Genomic DNA, 19,223 nt, shown 5'->3' on the forward strand with positions numbered 1-19,223 from the left:
CATTCACCGTGTTTTTGTTTTTTGGCCTCTGAGGATTGGAGCACCTCTTGAAATATGTCCTCCTTGGTCCTTCTTTGTCACTTTCTTATCTGGTGGAGGCACTCAACTGGTGTGTACAGGGTTACCCTGAAAGCCACATCTGCAGAAGCACAAGAAACAATATAAAGAAGGTACATTGTTAGTGCATACACAGCATCAAATCATTATAGTAAAATGCACCTTTTTAAAAAATATGAATGAGTTTCTTATTGTCCCTTGGCAAGGACAGAGCTCAGCAAATTCCCTAAACATGGTGAGTAGTGCTTGTGGGGTCACTCTGAGTTTTTTAAGGAGCTCGTTGAAGGTAACTAGGAAAAATATTGTAAATTTTGCCACCATTTTCCATAGGCAGGGATCACTGATGACAATATATCATTCCTTAGGATAAGCAAGGGTGCATCTTCTGTATGAGTGATTCCGTTCTGAGCAAACAGGAAATAGAATTACAAAAATTCCCAGGCCTTTAAAGTGGGAGGGAAAGGAGCATTCTAGTGTGTACACCTCCACTGTTTTATCAAGAAAAGCTGACATTTGTTGACAAAACCCTGTAGCAACTAGGTAGACCTAAAGGTTCTGGCCTTCTGAGCAGGGCAGAAAAATAAGCAAATGCAAGCTGTCCAGCCTAAGGTGGGTAGGCTGCCAGCCCAGGGGTTGGGAATAACAGAAGGAACAGGGAGACTTGGGCCCACCCTACTTCACTGGGTCCCTGCCCATGGCCCTGGCAGGGGCAGAAAGTTCCATCACTGGGTCAGCAGGGACCTCACTGAAACATTTCTGACCTAGACTAATGTCTGGTGTTCCTGGCCTGCTTCCTGCTACCTCTTCTGCATCTACCTCTGTCTCCTGGGGTTCCTTTGTTTCTTCAGAGTACATGGCCAGCAGCAGTCCCAGGAGCTCCACCAGGTATTAGTCAGTAAGCAATTCAGGTGCCTTTTCTGGGTCTTCGCTGCTGTGGACCTCAGTCACTAGCACAGAGCTTGACCACGAGCAAGGAATATTTCTTCCTTCCCTGGCTCTGATACAACTGAGCTGTAGGAGCCATCTTTTAAATTTCTTGTTCCACCTTTGATGTTACATACCATATTCTTTATGAAAATATGCTTATGGTATAAATATGGCATAACTGAGAAGTACTTCATACAAGATAACTCAAGTCATGTATAAATTATATACATGGGTTAGGATTATGAATATCCTATTTGTATGCATGTATCATTTTTGTATTTGAAGTTAGCAATATCGACTAGTTATATCTGTAGTTCATCCATGCCACTTGAGTGTTGCCCATAGATAACACGTCAGGTACTACAATGGACAAGACAAGATAGGGCTAATGGCCCATCAGCAAGGTTAATGGACCGTGAAAAGGCTTGGCCTTCCTGCGGTTTCTTGATACTGTTCCTGATATTCATGGATGCTGTATGCTACAGAGTCAGATGACCTGACTACCTGATACTGGTCACCATGGTAGACTGCTGAACTGTTCCACTGGGTATTGGGGGAATCATACAAAGGATCCCGCTTTATGGAAATCCTATATAAGGCAGGGGAGGAAAACAATCTGGGTTTTCAGTTTGCTTCTCCTTTACCTCTCCATTCAAAGAGATACTTGGAAGTTTCTGTAAACAAAAAGACTATAACCGGGGTGTTATAGTCCAGAGTTACTGGACCCACTCTGGCTTGTGAAGGACTCTGAGGGTATGTCTACACTGCAATGTTTTCCCAGAAAAATGGACATTTTTCCAGAAAAAATACACTTATGTACACACTGCTATTGCGTTCTTTCGACAGAAAGTCTAAAGAATGGAGGGATTTTTATGACAGTGGTAAACCTCTCTCTACGAAGAAGAAGCCTTTTTCCAAAAAAGCTTTTTTGGAAAAAGACATGTGTGAACACGGAAGAGGGAGTTCTTTCAAAAGAAGATGCCTCCAGGAAATAGCACAGGCACCCTGGTGGCCATTCCATCCATAGTAATCACAACTTAAATGTGATTTAGCATCCAATCATTGTGCACGCTATTTTTTGAAAAAGCACATTGCTTTTTGTTGCACTTTTGTTGTGTGGATGCTCTTTTTTGAAAAAAGTTTTTCCGGAAGAGTTCTTCCAGAAAAGATTCTTCCAAAAGAAGTTTGCAGTCTAGACATAGCCTGACTAAAATAATAGCTAGAGTGAGGAATTACTATTTGTAGACGATTTCTTTAGTGAAGCTAAAGTTTGCATGCTTTGCATTATTTTCTTAATAATCTGCTGTATTCTATTTGCTACTTCTTTAAACACTTCATACTGCCCTCTGCTTCTGGCAAAGGGTAGTGGCGTGGCTGATTCGGCTCTTTCCACAATGGGAAACAGTGTTATCTCTGTCAGGCTAAGGGGTAGCTTACTACACTTACTTTAAAGCTAAAACCAAACAAACGGAAGAGGCTTGTTAAAATAATGTCTGCAAAGTCAAACTCAAATGACAGGGAACTGTTAGAAACAAGGATTCTGATTAGAATCCTGTTACATTTAGTTGACAGACGTGTAGCCTCTGTTATGACTATCTTGACTTTTCTCAGACCTAACATTCGTGTGACGATATCTACTGGCCAGTTTTTGATCAACCTGGTAGTCAGGAGTATTTTACTGTGTTCTCTTGCTGCACAAATGTGCAGATTTATGTACAGTGATCTTAACTACCAGTTACATACATCATGGCTGGGAGTATGTTGTAGCCTTCTGACTAGCACCTGATCCCATTCTGAGTGCATGTAGTGTGTTGGGACAGAAACCCGCTAATGGGGAAGTAACTCACTTGCCCATCCCTAAATTCCTGCAAATCTATGTGACTTTCAGAGAGCTGAGTCCCTCCCAATGTTTCTCCTGAACCCTGATCTCACCCACAGAATGGCCAGATTTCTGTGCTTTTCTGAGGTGACAAATCTAGTAAGTCCATTTAGTTTAGTGAAGTTACTCCTGATCTTCATTAATGTAAGTTTGAGGAGATGCAAGAAGATGCAAGAATTTTGCAGGAGCTTCTCTGAATGGATGAGCAAAGGAGAGCAAGAGGAGGCATGTGGATCCCATCTTCATTTTATATCACTGCATAGAGTACAGCCAGAAATCTAGTGTTTCTATAAACGACTGAAGTTCTAGGCAAATTCTTAAGGTTTGTGGTTTCACCCATTCTTTCAAATCAGCAGGTGGCCCAAGGATAATACTGGAAAAAACACATGCAGGACCTCCAAACCAAGTGTTGAGACCATTCTGCAGTGCATCCATTCAACATCTCCATTTTGGGATTCCTCCCATCCATTCCTATCTCCATCAGCAATCTGCACAATACTGCTGTGTATCATTGCAGACATCTACCCACATCTGCTAATGTGGATGCAGCTTCTTCACCAAAGATATAGCTCTGTTTATGCATGGAGACACTGTTTTTGTATTTGAGTGTTATTTGACAGGTCAAAAGGTCATCCTCCTCTTGCAAAAATACAAATTTCTGAATGCTGATCTGAACAGAAAATTGCCTGCAGCAGCTAGGAGCAGGCTTTGATTTATGTACTCTTAGTTAGATGTGAGGTTAAAAATAATTGAAGGTATTTAAAACATTCTCCTTGTGTTACTGTAGAAAACAACACAACTTATTATGAATATGCATTGAGTGGTGCTATTGCAACATTGCATTTTACGCTGTGACAGTATTCCCAAATAATTGTTTCACCTGCTGTCCAATAATCCTTTATGGCAGTCCAAGAGGGGAAAGAAAATAAGACAAAGTAAATTAGTTTTGACTTAATGAAACTAGTGTAAACAATTACTGACTGTGCCTTTGGACGAATTCAGATGGAGTATTTGAATTATTGCAATAATATGCAAATCTATTTTCAGTGGAAGGAAGGTTAATTATGTTGAGAGAAAATTGTTGCAGTTTATTTAGCAGACCTGAGATTTTAATGTAATTTCTTAAACAGTATCTGTTCTGTTTCCAAACCAATATTTTTTCAGAGCTGTTTCCTCTTCTCTTTACTTCATTACTGTTGTTATTCAAAACTAGTGGAATTTTATATGAGGAGAATAGTATCTACTTTATACCATGCTTTGATTAATTGAAATAGTACTCAATACAAGATGTTTTCCAAGTTTGTAGTATTAACACGTTTTATAAATACATATGTAACACTTTTCTACAGATTTCACATTCTTTCTTGTTGAATTCTTTTTTTTACTTCATCCCTACCTTTTGTATAGCTACATAATATAGATTACATAGGCCTTTATCTTGTGATTGTCAACATCAGTTTTTTGTGACATTACAATCTTTGGTGTTTCTCTTGAAGCCCCAGCTCCTGAGGTTATATGAATATGTAAAATATTCAATTTCTTTAAAAATATAACCACTCTGCTCTGGTAGTTCTTTTCACCCAGTCTGCAAGAATCGTGTATGGAAATTTTATTATTTTTGGTTTTTAAAATAATTCTTTAGAATAAAAATAAATTACACCTTGGCTATTTGCTTTAGTAAAAAAAACTGTTTAAACAAAAATACCGTGGCTTGTAATAATTTTTACTAAAAATGATCATATAATTAGTTGCAAAAAATATTAGATTAATTAACCATGTTTACTATTCTTAACTGTCATCTTGATTTCTACAATGTATTTGTCAAAAGTATTCGCTACATACTTTTGATTAACATAATTTCAGCCTGTGAGTTGTGCACAAATTTACCTGCATGGCTGCAGGTACCAGTGATCACAGTTTCCATTGGCCATGGATTGCAGTTTCTAGCCAATGCAAGCAGCAGGAAATGGCATAAACCAGGACACTACTTCCTCCAGCTCCCATTGATGAGGAATGGTGATCTATAGCCCATGGAAGCTGCAATTACTGGTATCTGCAACTGTGCAGGTAAATAGCAGTAGGGCCCCACCAGCTCGTGGGCCATTATTTGCAAACCCCTTATCTAAATGATGCTGATTCTTTACGTATAACATTTTCTCTGGTCTCAACAAAAAACATGCCCCATTCCTGCCTAATCAGAATGCTGTTGCAAAAATCATTCTCTGTCCTAACCCAACCTTTTGACCATACCACCCTTCTCTTTTTATTCTTCCACCAGCTCCTCCTTTTCTATCACATCAAATATCCTCTACTAGTCTTCACTCTCAAGACCCATCATGGCCTATTCCCATCTTACCCATCATCTCTCATTCACTGTAGAGTTATTGATTCCTGCCTCTCATTTGTTAGATTTTCAAATTAGCACATTTGTATTTTTTCCCATTTCTCTTACAGGTGGGAAGAGTTTTTTGTAAACACATGCAAAACCACATCATTATCTTCCTTCAGCCTCTCCTTTTCCCTTGTGATGTCTGCACAAACCTTGACAACAATTTGGCCACTGGTATGCTGATGCTACTGTGTACCATGCTGACAGCTATTGTCTCATGGTTTCCTTGTATCCCCTCATCTATTTATCTGAATCCATCTATGGTCCCCAGTCTTAGTTTATGAACTCTTCTGGGCAGAGACCATCTTTTTGTTCTGTAATTGTACAGCACCTAGCACAACAGGATCCTGGTAAAAAACTAGGGAACCTAAGCACCATGGAAAAAACAATTAATAAGAAGTCCTATCTAGACCCTACTTTTATTAGTTAAGAGTGATTTTTGGGTGCAGACACCTTTTACTGGACCTACACACATGGGTAACTTTCATCAGTCATGTTCAAGATATAACATGTATATCTACTATATATTTGAGAGAATTTTTGTGTCTGACTGTCTGTTCAAGAACTCCCCGTAAACAGTAAGCGTATGTCTAGACTACATGGTTCTGGTGACAGAGCCATGTAGATTAGTTTACTAGCCATACCCAAATGAAGCGGTGATTTAAATAATCGCCGCTTCATTTAAATTAAAATGGCTTCCGTGCTGAGCCGATTAGCTGTTTGTCGGCTCAGCGCGCTAGCCTGAACGCTCCGTGGTCGACATCAAAGGCATTTGTTGACTGCCTCGGTAAACCTCATCCCACGAGGCATAATGGGGCAGTCGACAAATGCCTTTGATGTTGACCGCAGAGTGTCCAGGCTAGCACGCTGAGCCAACAAACAGCTGATCGGCTCAGCGTGACAGCCATTTTAATTTAAATGAAACGGCAATTATTTAAATCGATGCTTCACTTTGTAGACTTTAAAAAGGCTTTCGATAGTGTCGACAGAGACAGATTATGGCAGATTTTGAGGGCCTATGGAATACCATGTCATATGGTGAAGCTCATTAGGAGCTTCTACAAAAATTATAGCTGTTGTGTTGGAGGAAGCGATATATGGTTTGAAGTCAAGACCGGAGTTCATCAAGGTTGCGTAATGTCACCACTGCTCTTCAATCTTGTTATTGACTGGGTGATGCGACATACGATTGAGGAGGAGCATACCGGCATTAGATGGACGCTTTTCTCTACACTTGAAGATCTGGATTTTGCCGATGACTTGGCACTTCTTTCTCACACTCATCGGCATATGAAAGATAAAACAGATAAATTAAATAAATATAGCTCACAAGTTGGCCTTAAGATAAACCAGAAGAAGTCAGAAGTCATGACTCTGAACACTATTACACAAACCCCCATCAAGATCAATAACAACGATCTTCCCTTTACTGATAGATTTGTATATTTGGGTAGTATAATCACCCCAGATGGTGGAAGTAAGCAAGACATTCAGAATAGACTGAGTAAAGCACGAAATGCCTTTATCAGTATGAATAACATCTGGAAATCCTCAAAGTACAGCGTGCGCACTAAGCTGAAACTATACAACAGCTGTGTTCTTCCAGTGCTTCTCTACGGAGCAGAATGTTGGCGCATGATACAATGAGACCTTACTAAATTGTCTACATTCCATACCAAGAATCTTAGAAGAATAATCAGGATATTTTGGCCAAATAAAATTTCCAACGAAGATCTACTGTCTCGGTGTAAACAAGAAGACATGGCCACTATAATTATGAAAAGACGCTGGCGATGGATAGGTCATGTGTTACGAAGAGAGGATGGATCTATTACGAAAATTGCACTCCACTGGAAACCAGATGGGAAGAGAAAGAGAGGAAGACCAAAAACAACCTGGCGCCGAACGGTAGAACAAGAATTAAAAGACCATCATCACACTTGGGGAACAATAGGCGCTTTGGCCTGTGACCGACAGAAGTGGAAGGACTTTGTTGCTGCCCTATGCGCCATTGGTGTAACGGGCAGTAAGTAAGTAAGTTCATTTGGGCATGTCTAGTAAACTAATCTACATGGCTCTGGCGACAAAGCCGTGTAGTCTGGACATACCCTAGGTCAACCAAATTCAGGACAACCAAATTCAGTATACAGTTTCTTCTTATCATAGCTTAAAGCAAGGAAAGGTTTTGCTATGCTAGGAAAATGGGATGTGCCTGGAATGAGAGTGCTTCTCATAAAGCCATACAGAAAAGAGGCAGAATCAGCAGAAAGGTGAACGAAATTGGCTGAGGGTGCTCCTCCCATCTGGGAGTGCCCCAGCCCTGAGCCTCCCACCTTCCAGGTGCCCTTTAGGAAGGGTGTGTGGGGGGGAGGACTGATACCTTCCATTCATATGGGAACATTGCTGGCTGTTCCCCTTTATCTGGGAATGAGGGGAAAGTGCACAGATTGCAGCATTTCTTGCTCTGTCTGAGGAGTGCAGGGGCAGTGAGCACAGGGACATTCACCTCTCCCCCAGCTGTATCCACTGGAACTGCAGAGGCCATGGAAAGGTGCTTCTCACCTGGCCTCAAGCTGCTGTGGTGAGAGAAGGCTGGGATAGTCCTCTCTCCCTGGGGCAGCCTGCATACAGAACTCCTCATCCTCAGCCCCACCTCAGAGCAATGATTTAAATTAATATAACTAAAATTAATTGAGATAAGGATCTGAGCAACATATAGTAAATCTTCTAGTAATCTATACATCAAATCTAGTAGTTCGACCTATAGTTAATATATTGTTATTGGCACTTGATTATGTATTTTATAATGCAATCCCCATTGGTCTTATATTTTAGTGCTTTATTTTTATATGTAAGAGATTAATGATAAAACTAGAGCTGGAGAGTTTCACCGCTGTTGAATAGTTGAACTATATTTGAAACTAGTGACATGAACGTTCCAAAGAATCACAGCACCAACAGTCTCCATTCATTAACTAGTATGATACTAAAGGCTTTCAGCAGAAATTTCTGATCCTATGTCAGATTACTTGCAGATTGAGAAATTGCTAATGTTGAGCCTGTTACACTTACACTTACCCACCTTACATTTGTATAGCTCTGTATTTTGTGAATTAATGCCCTGCTACTAGTTCTTAAGTCCTGAAGATAACTCACTGTGAGCTCTATTTCTTCCAGTGGATTAATTCTCTATTAATTCTCAGTAGCTAAATGTACATCAGGAATTTGATTCAAGAGTGCATTTCCCATTGTTTTGCATTTTCCATATTGCTTCCAGTACTATCATTAATACAATGTAAGACTTTGTACGGACTTCCAAGATTAGTGTTATGTAGTACATGATTTCTCTAAGTGAGACACTTTCTAATGCCAGAGTTCATGCTCGGTGTTAGCATGTTTTGACGTATTATACAAATTCACGTTAACATTACTTGGTTATACCTGTTTGTAGGAAAAAAAATTATGAAACGTGGACGAGTGCATGATGAAGATTAGACAAGTAAAGGAATAACTTACAAAGAAAAAATGGGTAGTCCTGTGGCATCTTAAAGACTGACAAAGAAAAAATATTAGAACACAACATGAGAACTGAAAAAAATAGCAAAGAAAAATTGTATTGTATTATTGTATTTTAGAAAACAAAGGAAATGGGGCAATAAGAATGGGGCTGACTTTTGGTTACTGTAGAGTCGTTACTACATTATCGAAACAAATGACAGTGATAAGACCTTTGACTATAAAGCAAGGAAAACCTGACACAAGTTCTGAATCAAGATTTCTTAAAACAGAAGGACCAAGATTCTCAAAAATGGATGTCTTAAATTCATACTTAAACACCTTCACATGTGGACTGATATACACGTGCTGAATAACCAGAAGCCTCCCAGTGAAATTAGAGTCAAGTATCAGAGGGGTAGTCGTGTTAGTCTGAATCTGCAAAAGCGGCGAGGAGTCCTGTGGCACCTTATAGACTAACTGAAGTGTTGGCGCATTAGAGAAATTAGAGGTAATTTAAGGTGCAAATGCAATCAGATTTTACTGGCAGTGATTCTTACTGCCATCTAGGGCTGGCAGGAAAACAAGAATTATTTTTCACAGAAATTGTTGAGGATTTAGAATTTGGTTTTGTTATGAAGTGGAATAGAAACAACAACTTGCAAAATTTTTCCTGGGAAAAATCAAACAGGAGTGTGAGAGTCAGTAGCCAGAATAGTCAATAGCCTTGGTTTAGCACATTCACATATTATATGATTCAGAGAAAAGACTTGAATCTGGGCCTCCCACTTTTTTCTCTCAATCTTCCTGTTGAAGCTATCTCACTTTTCTTAGATAATGAAATATTCATTGGTCCAGAGAAAGAAAGACTGACTCTGTAGCATTATGGTTATGGAAATAAATTGGGACATGGAACATCCAGTAAGTCACTGCTTCCATGCAGTAAGTCTCCCTCTAAAAATTCTGGCATGAGTCTCCCTCCAAAAATTCTATTCTGAACCTGAGAAAAGCTTCTGGATAGAATTTTTGTGGAACCAGAAATGTTTCTTGGAAAGTTTCAGCAATGACAGATCCACATTCTCAGATGAAAACACATTTAATTGAAAATTCCCGATGAGCTCTGCTTGTGTATACATGATTAACCTTATCACCAAATTTGTTATGGGAAGATAATTTTTCCCTAAGGCTACGTCTAGACTGCAAGCCTCTTTCGAAAAAGAGCATCTAGACTGCAACCAGTACTTTCGAAAAAGCAAGCCGCTTTTTCGAAAGAGAGCACCCAGGCAGTCTGGATGCTCTCTTTCGAAAAGTGGTAGGAATGTAGCCGTGTTAGTCTGGTACAGCTGAAACAAAAAACAGGACTGTGTAGCACTTTAAAGACTAACAAGATGGTTTAATAGGTGATGAGCTGTCGTGAGCCAGACCCACTTCCTCAGATCAAATAGTGGAAGAAAATTGTCACAACTATATATACCAAAGGATACAATTTAAAAAAAGTGAACACATATGAAAAGGACAAATCAAATTTCAGAACAGAAGGGGGATGGAGGAGGGGGGAGAATGGGGAGGTAAATGTCTTTGAGCTAATGATATTAGAGGTGATAATTGGGGAAGCTATCTTTGTAATGGGTAAGATAATTAGCGTCTTTATTCAGAGGATTCTCTTTGAAGTGAAGTCTTAAAAGGTCTTTGAAGCAGAAAACCAACAATAGAACACCACTTGTCATCACCTACAGCCCCCAACTTAAACCTGTCCAACACATTATCAATAAACTACAGCCTACACTGGAACAGGATACTAAACTCCGAGAGGCTCTGGGAGACAGACTCATAGTCTCCTATAGACAACCACCTAACCTCAAGATGATTCTTACCAACAACCACAGGACATGCCACACTAATACCAACCCTGGTACCTTCCCTTGCAACAAACCCCGTTGCCAGCTTTGTCCACATATTCACTCTGCTGATACCATTATTGGACCCAACCAAGTGAGTTATAAGATCAAGAACACATATTCCTGTGCATCCAGAAATATAATTTATGCAATCATGTGCTGAAAGTGTCCGTCCGCTATGTACATTGGACAAACGTCTCAGACACTTCACCAAAGGATCAATGCCCACAAAACAGATATCAGACAGGATCACAAAGAAAAAACAGTTTCTTGCCATTTCAACCAGAAAGGACACTGTCTCAACGACTTGATTACCTGCATCCTTCTTGTTAGTCTTTCAAGTGCTACACAGTCTTGTTTTTTTTTCTATTTCGAAAAAGCACAGTTTGCATTACAGAGCACCTTTTTTCGAAAGAGCACTTTCGAAAAAAGGAGTTATTCCTCGTGAAATGAGGAGTACCGCCGTCGAAAGCAAAGCCACATTCTTTCAATTTAATTTTGAAAGAACGCGGCTGTAGTCTAGAAGCAGGTGAAGTTTTTTTGAAAAAAGGCTACTTTTTTCGAAAAAACCCTGCAGTCTAGACACAGCCTAAGGGTCTAGGAAAAGATTAGTGTTTCTTTGTCCTTTTCAGGTTTGTGACTTCTTTCTCAAAGTAAAAAATGCTGGCAACCACTTTGTGTTTATTAGAAAAGTAAGAATTTAACATGTATCTATGAGAACAATAAGCCTATCACATTTGTATGTGTTTTGAGGATTTGACAAGGAATACTTAACTTTCAAGGGTAAGGGCATGCAGAGAGTGGGGGAATGAGGTTTTCTTTGCTTAGTTTGTAAGAAAATGTTTAATGTCTCGTAATCCTACCCTCCATTTACCTTTTCATGACCTCCACGGTGGTTGTGATGCATAGATTGAGAAACACTGCTTTAGAGCAAGAGTTCTCAAATTTCATTGCAACCCCCTTCTGACAACAAAAATTAATATACAACTCCAGAAGCAGCGTCCAAAGCTTGGGACCACCCAATCCCTACTGCCTCATTGGGAAACAAATGCCCACCAATCCTGGGTGTGAAGGCAAAACTCAAGGGCTTTAGCCCCAAGTGGGGGGGTCAATAATCTCAGCCCTACCACCCAGGGCTTCTGCTTCTGTTTCAGGTCCAGCAAGTCTATGCCAGCCCTGGCAACCCCATTTAAATGGAGTCGCAACCCACTTTCAGGTCCTGACCCATAGTTCGAGAACCACTACTCTAGAGCACTAAACTAGGGCTGTCCATTAGTATCTTAGGGTGCTGAATTCAGTGTGCTTTTTCTGCTTGTACTAGATAGGCATTGGTGGATGCTGATTCTACCTGACTTCTCTTTCTATGTTTCTATATTAAGTTGGTTTATTTTAATATTTTCCATCTTCATTTTCTTTCTTCTTGTATCTCCCAAATTGCATTTCCCATCCTTCTCAGGAGTTTAGGAATCCATCTTAAGAGGAGGCACCATGTCAGTGTTCTGGCTGTCTCCATTTCACCAGTAAATCATTGTCAATGTACTTTCTGTTTGCTTGCATGTGCAATGCTGCAGCTTTCCCTCATTTTTATGCTTGTGTTGTATAACCTGCCTGCCAAGAAATGGCATTTTTCACAACAGACATAGTATTTTTTTTAAATATGCAGATTTATTACTAATAAGACATAAAAAATAGACAGTCTTTGGACTACTTGTTGATTTCACTGGAAGATGGTGACTTGCCAGTAAAACAGTTCCCTTCAGTTCTTTTTCCTGTGTCAGTAATGCTATTTAAGAAAAAATCTCCTCTTGGAAAAGCAATAAATAAATATTAAAAAAAACATGTGTGGTATCCTGAAGAAAAGATTAGAGTGGAGAGGGGTGTCCATTGTGTGTCCTGTCTCATACCAAATAAAAAATTCCCCTCTTTATGTACCCAGACATATATTATTATGTGTCATTGATGAGGTACATGGCAGTAATTAAAAATGAATGTATGGACGTCCCCACCCAGATGACTTTCCTTAAGGAGTCCTTTTCACCCATACCATCTTTCAAAAAGGTGCTTAGGTAAAAGATATTTTAAAGACTATCTTGATTCCAGTTGAATGTCAGATGGAGTAAATATGACACACGTTTTTCTTTTACATTTCAAATACAAAGCATTTATCACTCACAGACATGTGGTCCTAATCCTAAATGAATTCATTCACTTCAAATACCACATAACATTCACACACCATTGAATTTAACACTATTAAAGGGTAATTTCCCCTAAAGGAGTTGTGCCGGCTGCAGCAACATTTGTGAGTCCTTTTATCATACCAAGGCAGGTAGAGATTAAAATAAAAGGCTTCATCAAGTGTGCAATCACATAGATACTCTTCATGTTGAATGGTCCATGTGTTTAAGTAACAGATAAACATTTCTGAACATCTGAACACTTCTGCATGTAATAACAAGAGCTGATTATACTCAGCTCAATCCCAAATGTTTTGTTGATGTTAGACAAGTGAGAGCCCTCTCCTTTCGATGAGTACAGTAATACAGAACTATAAGTATTATGGAAAAATCATTTTGCCCTTTTATCACTTGAATATAATAAAACCTAATGGAATAAATCACAGTACATATTTTATCTTGGCCCATTTTCATAATCCTCATAATATTTTTATGTTTCCCACCGTTTCCTTTAGTATCTCTACAATGATTTCTTAAGCACTTTATTACTACAGCTTTTGACTTATAGCAAACACGAAGGTTACAGTAGGACTTTTTGCCACATCCCCATCTTTTCACATATTCAGACTTTCTCAGAGGTTTTCCTTATGGGCTGAATGTTTTAAACATGGTTTCATCCAAAGATCATTTAAAAAGACAATGCTTCTGCAAAGTCTGTTTCACATGTTTTAGTTGCTTGGAAGGGTAATTATTTATACTCCTGATTTTCCTTTATTCCAAGGTGCCTTTACATTTCCCTGACACAGTAGAAGGGCCCTAATAATGCTTGTATCCACTTTAAGAACCCCTTCCTCTTCCAGAAAAAATATAAAGAAGTCTTATAGTCTTGTAAATAAGATTCGGGACTATCTGATATTTCCACTCCAGAAAGGTCAGGTTGAAACTATAGCCCCTTCCAGGCAATTAGTATTTTGCCATTTACTTGAATGGGACCAGGTTTTCACCCTAGCACTTTTGTACATACATAGCTTAAAAACTGATAAATGTTTGGGAACAGATCCACAGCTGCTATTATTATTTTTTTATGGAAAAATTAATTTTTCTACAAAACCGTTTTCATTTAAAATGTTCAGGTTATCACTGAAAAAATCTAAATTCAACTGTTTTCCAGGTTTACACAAAATATTTTTGGTTTAAAAATGAAAAAAATTCAGACTTTGGTGATTTTTTTCTCAAAAAACATGCAAAGTATTTATTAGAAGTATTTCATTTTTTGTTAAAAAAAAAAGATGGAAAAATTATTGCTGCCCAGTCAGGTCTATGAGCTAACACTTTATCTAATTTTCTGTATTTAACAGAAGTTTTCCATCTGTGTATGTTGGATACATGTGATGTAGTGATTATTTTTTTATTTATCATGATATTTATTTCCATCTCTATTATCCATATGTGTCATATTCATCTGTAACCACTGTACTAGAATTAATAAGATTCTTCTGCTTTAATAGTAAAAATACCTGCAGTGTCTTAGTTATCAATGCATGTGCTCACAACTTTAGGAAGACTCTGCAATATAGCAATCTCCTGTAAAAGCAAATCTATTTATAAACAAACAGGAAAAAAAACTATGAGACATTCTGTATGAATTAATTACTCTGAGTGGAAAAGAAAGATCATTACTAGTTCACTACGGTACACAGTGAGAGCAACATTTGAAATAAATGTAATAGACTAACTTATAAAAGACCAGAGTGTGTGTATACTAAACAAAGAAAATGCCCAAGCCAATGCCTTTCTTCTCCACTGCATATATAGAGGAAGCAGCTCCATTACTTGGAGTTGAATATGCTCACCCTAATTTTTAGTCTGATCTATGAATGTTTAAAATAAATAAGTATCTGTCCTGAAAATTAAAATATGACTTAAGTAGTAATATCACCATTCTTCTAGTGTTTTCAACTTGACATTTTTTTATTGTAGGAAGCAGAGCCGGATAGAATCTTCCGTAACCTTGTTAATTAGCTTAGCTTTTCCTGTTTGTGAATTGTCTATGAGCTGTTATTTTTTCAGAATTATTTAGAGAATATTTTCAGCTAATAATTCATTGAAATATTCAGTAGCAAAATCCCCTCTTTGTTATGGCTGAACATATAGGACCCATAGAATTGTGTCTGCTTCCTGTTTTGACAAGCATAGCTCTTAGACTCAGTTTTGCAGTACAAGTAATTACATTTAGGAAGCCAGTGTTCACTTTCCATGAATATTTTGTAATATTTGTTTGAAATTGATGGTTTTATCAATCATTTCTGTCAGAACATTTGTTTGATAGAATATAGCTGGAAAGCAAACACAAAAAAAGGCATGAGCACAGGCAAAACATTCATTTATTTTATCTGTGCAAATATCCATGCAAAAAATATGTTCATTCAACTCTACTATGAACTCTTGTGACCTACAAAACTTCCTCTCTGGCAAATAACTCAAGGGAGATGTGGTAGACCTCATAATCACTAATACTAAACAAGGATGTGATAAGAATCAGGCCCTGAGACTCTCCATTAGTAGCACGTATGATACAAGCTCTAGGACAGTATTTGAGTCTGGCACTTCAGTGCAATGGTGCTCTTTACAATATACATGCCTAGTGGATATTTGTTAGAACAAAATAACCCAGTTTCCTAAAACATAATCACAACCCTAGGACCTTTTTTATTCAAGAAAAGAACAAGTTTTGCAAATTGTATGGCATTATTTTCCTAATGCTCCAACAATCTGGTTTTCCATAATAAGATACTTGGAGTATAATGGCAAAATAGCTCATTTAAATATGCCTGGAGGGATTTCTGGTGCAGATAATCTGTCAGCATTATGCACATTTCATTGCCTGCAGAAGGATCCAGGAGATGAATTTATTTTTGACATAGAAATATATTTGAGTAGGGAAACTATTGTGTTAACTTCATATTGAACAGAAAGTAGGTCCTGACTCTCAGATGGAATAAAATGGCATTGTGCTAGCAAATAAAATGAAAAACATGCCATTTTATGCTACCTGAGAATCTGACCCAGAGTTTACAATAGTGCGTCACAAAGTTCTGTTAAAAACCGTCAAAATAGATCCCAATTTTCTGATTAAGCTGCTGTTTAATTAATGGCTATCATTTTTTTTCTCTTTAAAGGACCACCTCAGAGAACAGTGTCTCCCAAACAAGAACATGAAGAACAGAAGCACGACAAAGTTACAGACAAAGGAAGCGAAAGTGGGACTTCCTGCAATGAGTTGTCCACCTCTAGTTGTGACAGCCATTCCGAGGCCAGCACTCCTCAAGAAAATGCTGCTAGCACTCAACAGCCAACAGCACACCAGCCAAATACTCTCACATTGGATCGTCCATCAAAGAAGGCCCCCGTGCAGTGGATGCCACCACCAGACAAACGCAGGAACAGTGAACTCTTTCAGACTCTCATTAGCAAGTCCAGAGAAACAAATCTTTCCAAAAAGAAGGTATGTGAGAAGCTGAGTGTTGAAGAAGAAATGAAAAAATGTATTCAAGATTTTAAAAAAATCCACATTCCAGATTACTTTCCAGAGCGCAAACGGCCATGGCAGTCTGAACTCTTACAAAAATATGGGTTATAGTTAATAGCCTCTTTCATGAAGTTTCTCTGGTGCATTTGATGTTTATTAAAGTTGCCACTATCCTACTGCGTCCTCCTTATGGTCCACTCTGCAGCCAGAGTGATTCCTGCTGCTTATTTCTTTCTGTAAACAGTGGATGTTGGATAGTACATGGTTTCTTAAAAAAAAATAAACAAATTCAAGATGAATTTGGTCTAAACCATTTTATATTCGTAAAACAAAATGTGCATGATCAAGAATGTTGGTTTTCACACTTTAATCATCTGGGATTCATTATCATTTTGTAACTCATCAAATAAAAAACCCAATCATCAGATCACTGCTCAGTTTGTGTCATCAGTAAAAATGACTCAACCTTGCTATAGGTGAGGAGAAACAGGGTTTTAAATTTGATAAAACTGGTTACAAAACCAAATCCCAATACTCTCTCAATGTTAATGCAATAAAGCAAATACCTATTTTGCATGAGCACAATGTTACAAATAAATTACACAAGAACAAGAGGTTTGTCAGTTGCTTGGGTAAATATTTGTTTAATGCCAAGCCTATAAGCATAAAATATCTTGGGGAATTTACTTTGTTCCAGATCTGTGATTTTTTTGTGTGTACAGTGTTCTGTATGTAAGGATGGTGTAAATATGCCTTATACTGTTTCATTATCGCACCAACATTCATCTATTAGTGCTTGTCATAACTATTTCTGTGAAATGAAAACTTAACGACAGATTGTGAAAACTGGTTTGATGGTCTGAAAGTTTCTGTTATCATATTAGTCAACAAAATTGAAGAAAAATAAAAAAAGACATTAATGTATTTATTAAAAAGAACCATCTGGTAGATTTTCTTGGTTATTATTGTCTTCTTTGAGTAGATGTAAGGCTCATAGTTACAGTTTGTGCAGTGTTTCCATAACACTTCTACTCTGTTACTGAAAATACAAAAACAAAGAAAATATGTTTCAACAGTCAGTGAGTAAATGTTTGGGTACTCGAGTTTAATTGGAGTTTATAACAGAGACTCAGTAAGATCAAGAGAGCCACATTACTGATTAAAGCAAACAACCTGTTATGATAAAGATCTTAACAGGAAATACACTACCATGATACTTAAACTGTTAGAAACTCCTCTACTGACTACTGTTAGAAACTCCTCTACAGGAGTCATGCAAATGATGAGGTTAGTATGAATATTCAACTGTAGAGTAGACAAAAACTAAATTTCCAAGTCAGATATGAAAATCAATAGCTTTTCCAATGTAACAAAAAATCTCTGGTTAAAACAAACATGTTTTAAATCAATAAAAATGTTGCTAGAGTTTGGAGAAGAGCTACTAAGGAATTGGCAAATGTCTATATAATTTATACAAATTCATAGTACTATCATGATAAACTTAATTATATAACTATAGTTATACAGATCTATAGATGTTCTTACAGCACAAAGAATATTCTGTTCTTAATGACCATTTCAGCTAAATTTACTAAATAAGGGCTGTAATCCTCAAGATCATCCCCATCATCTTTGATATCTTTGAGTCCTCTGATGCAGTACAGGTTGGACCTTCCTGATCCAGCACCCTCGGGACCTGAGTCATCCTGGACCAGAGGTTTGCTGGACCAGGAGAGGTCAATGCTTCCCTGCTGACTGCCCTGCTGCCAGCTGGTCTCCCAGCTCCCAAGTCTGGGACTCCCCACCCTGCTGCTGCCCTGCTAAAGTTGGACTGACTGAGAACATAAGAACATAAGAATGGCCATACTGGGTCAGACCAAAGGTCCATCCAGCCCAGTACCTGTCTGCCGACAGTGGCCAATGCCAGGTGTCCCAGAGGGAGTTAATTGAACAGGTATGTTCAAGCCATCTCTCTCCTGCCATCCATCCCCACCCTCTGACAAACAGAGGCTAGGGACACCATTCCTTACCCATACTGGCTAATAGCCATTTATGGACTTAACCTCCATAAATTTATCTAGTTCTCTTTTAAACCCTGTTATAGTCCTAGCCTTCACAACCTCCTCAGGCAAGGAGTTCCACAGGTTGACTATGCGCTGTGTGAAGAAGAACTTCCTTTTATTTGTTTTAAACCTGCTGCTCATTAGTTTCATTTGGTGGCCCCTAGTTCTTATATTATGGGTGTCAGTCCCCGTAATACACGAGGTTCGAAGGGATGCCGGAAAGGATGAGACCACAACTGGGGGTTTCAAAAAGTACAAACTGATTTTATTTTGATGGCGCCAGACAATCATCAGAATAAAAATTAAACAGATTGCCAGACAACACAAAACAATTCCCTGAGGCTTTTCTAAATCACAATAATTCCCAATAACTGCCCAGGGGTTAGGAACAGTTGAATTAACACTGGTATTATCCATAGGGCTGACTATTTACACAACTTTATACAAGGAAACAGTAAAAAACCTAAACCACAACTATTTATAAACTAACTTAGTAACTTTTTAGCCACTGTCACTTGGCAAGCAATAAGGACAACTAAAAAATCAATTAGGATAGGGATGATGGTGGGGGGGAAGGGGTGTTATACCAGTTCTGGAGACAGCAGGAACACAAGTACCGGTCACACGCTCATAAACTGTCTCCACTCGGGTCGACCAACTCGGAGTACGCTCAGTAAGACTCAAGAGCGGGGGGTGCAAGGCGTCTGGGTGATCAGGCCAGGCGTTCACTCAATGCGAATCCCCAGTGAGAGAGGGGCTGCCTGCCTGTTTTATTGCCTGTGAACTTATCACCCCATAGGTTGGTTTTT

General features: G+C 38.5%; 1 protein-coding gene across 1 annotated transcript in view; it reads left to right on the plus strand.

Moving 5' to 3' along the window:
- Positions 1 to 17,352, plus strand: part of KCTD8 (potassium channel tetramerization domain containing 8) — a 177,384-nt gene extending 160,032 nt beyond the window's left edge. The window contains exon 2 of the mRNA XM_006111922.4: positions 16,002 to 17,352. Coding sequence (XP_006111984.2) covers positions 16,002 to 16,462 — 461 coding nt within the window. The 3' untranslated portion in view covers positions 16,463 to 17,352. The remainder of the gene's footprint in view (positions 1 to 16,001) is intronic.
- Positions 17,353 to 19,223: the final 1,871 nt, after the last annotated feature.

Source organism: Pelodiscus sinensis, chromosome 5 (genome assembly GCF_049634645.1).
Source record: "Pelodiscus sinensis isolate JC-2024 chromosome 5, ASM4963464v1, whole genome shotgun sequence".
NCBI classification, from domain to species: domain Eukaryota; kingdom Metazoa; phylum Chordata; order Testudines; family Trionychidae; genus Pelodiscus; species Pelodiscus sinensis.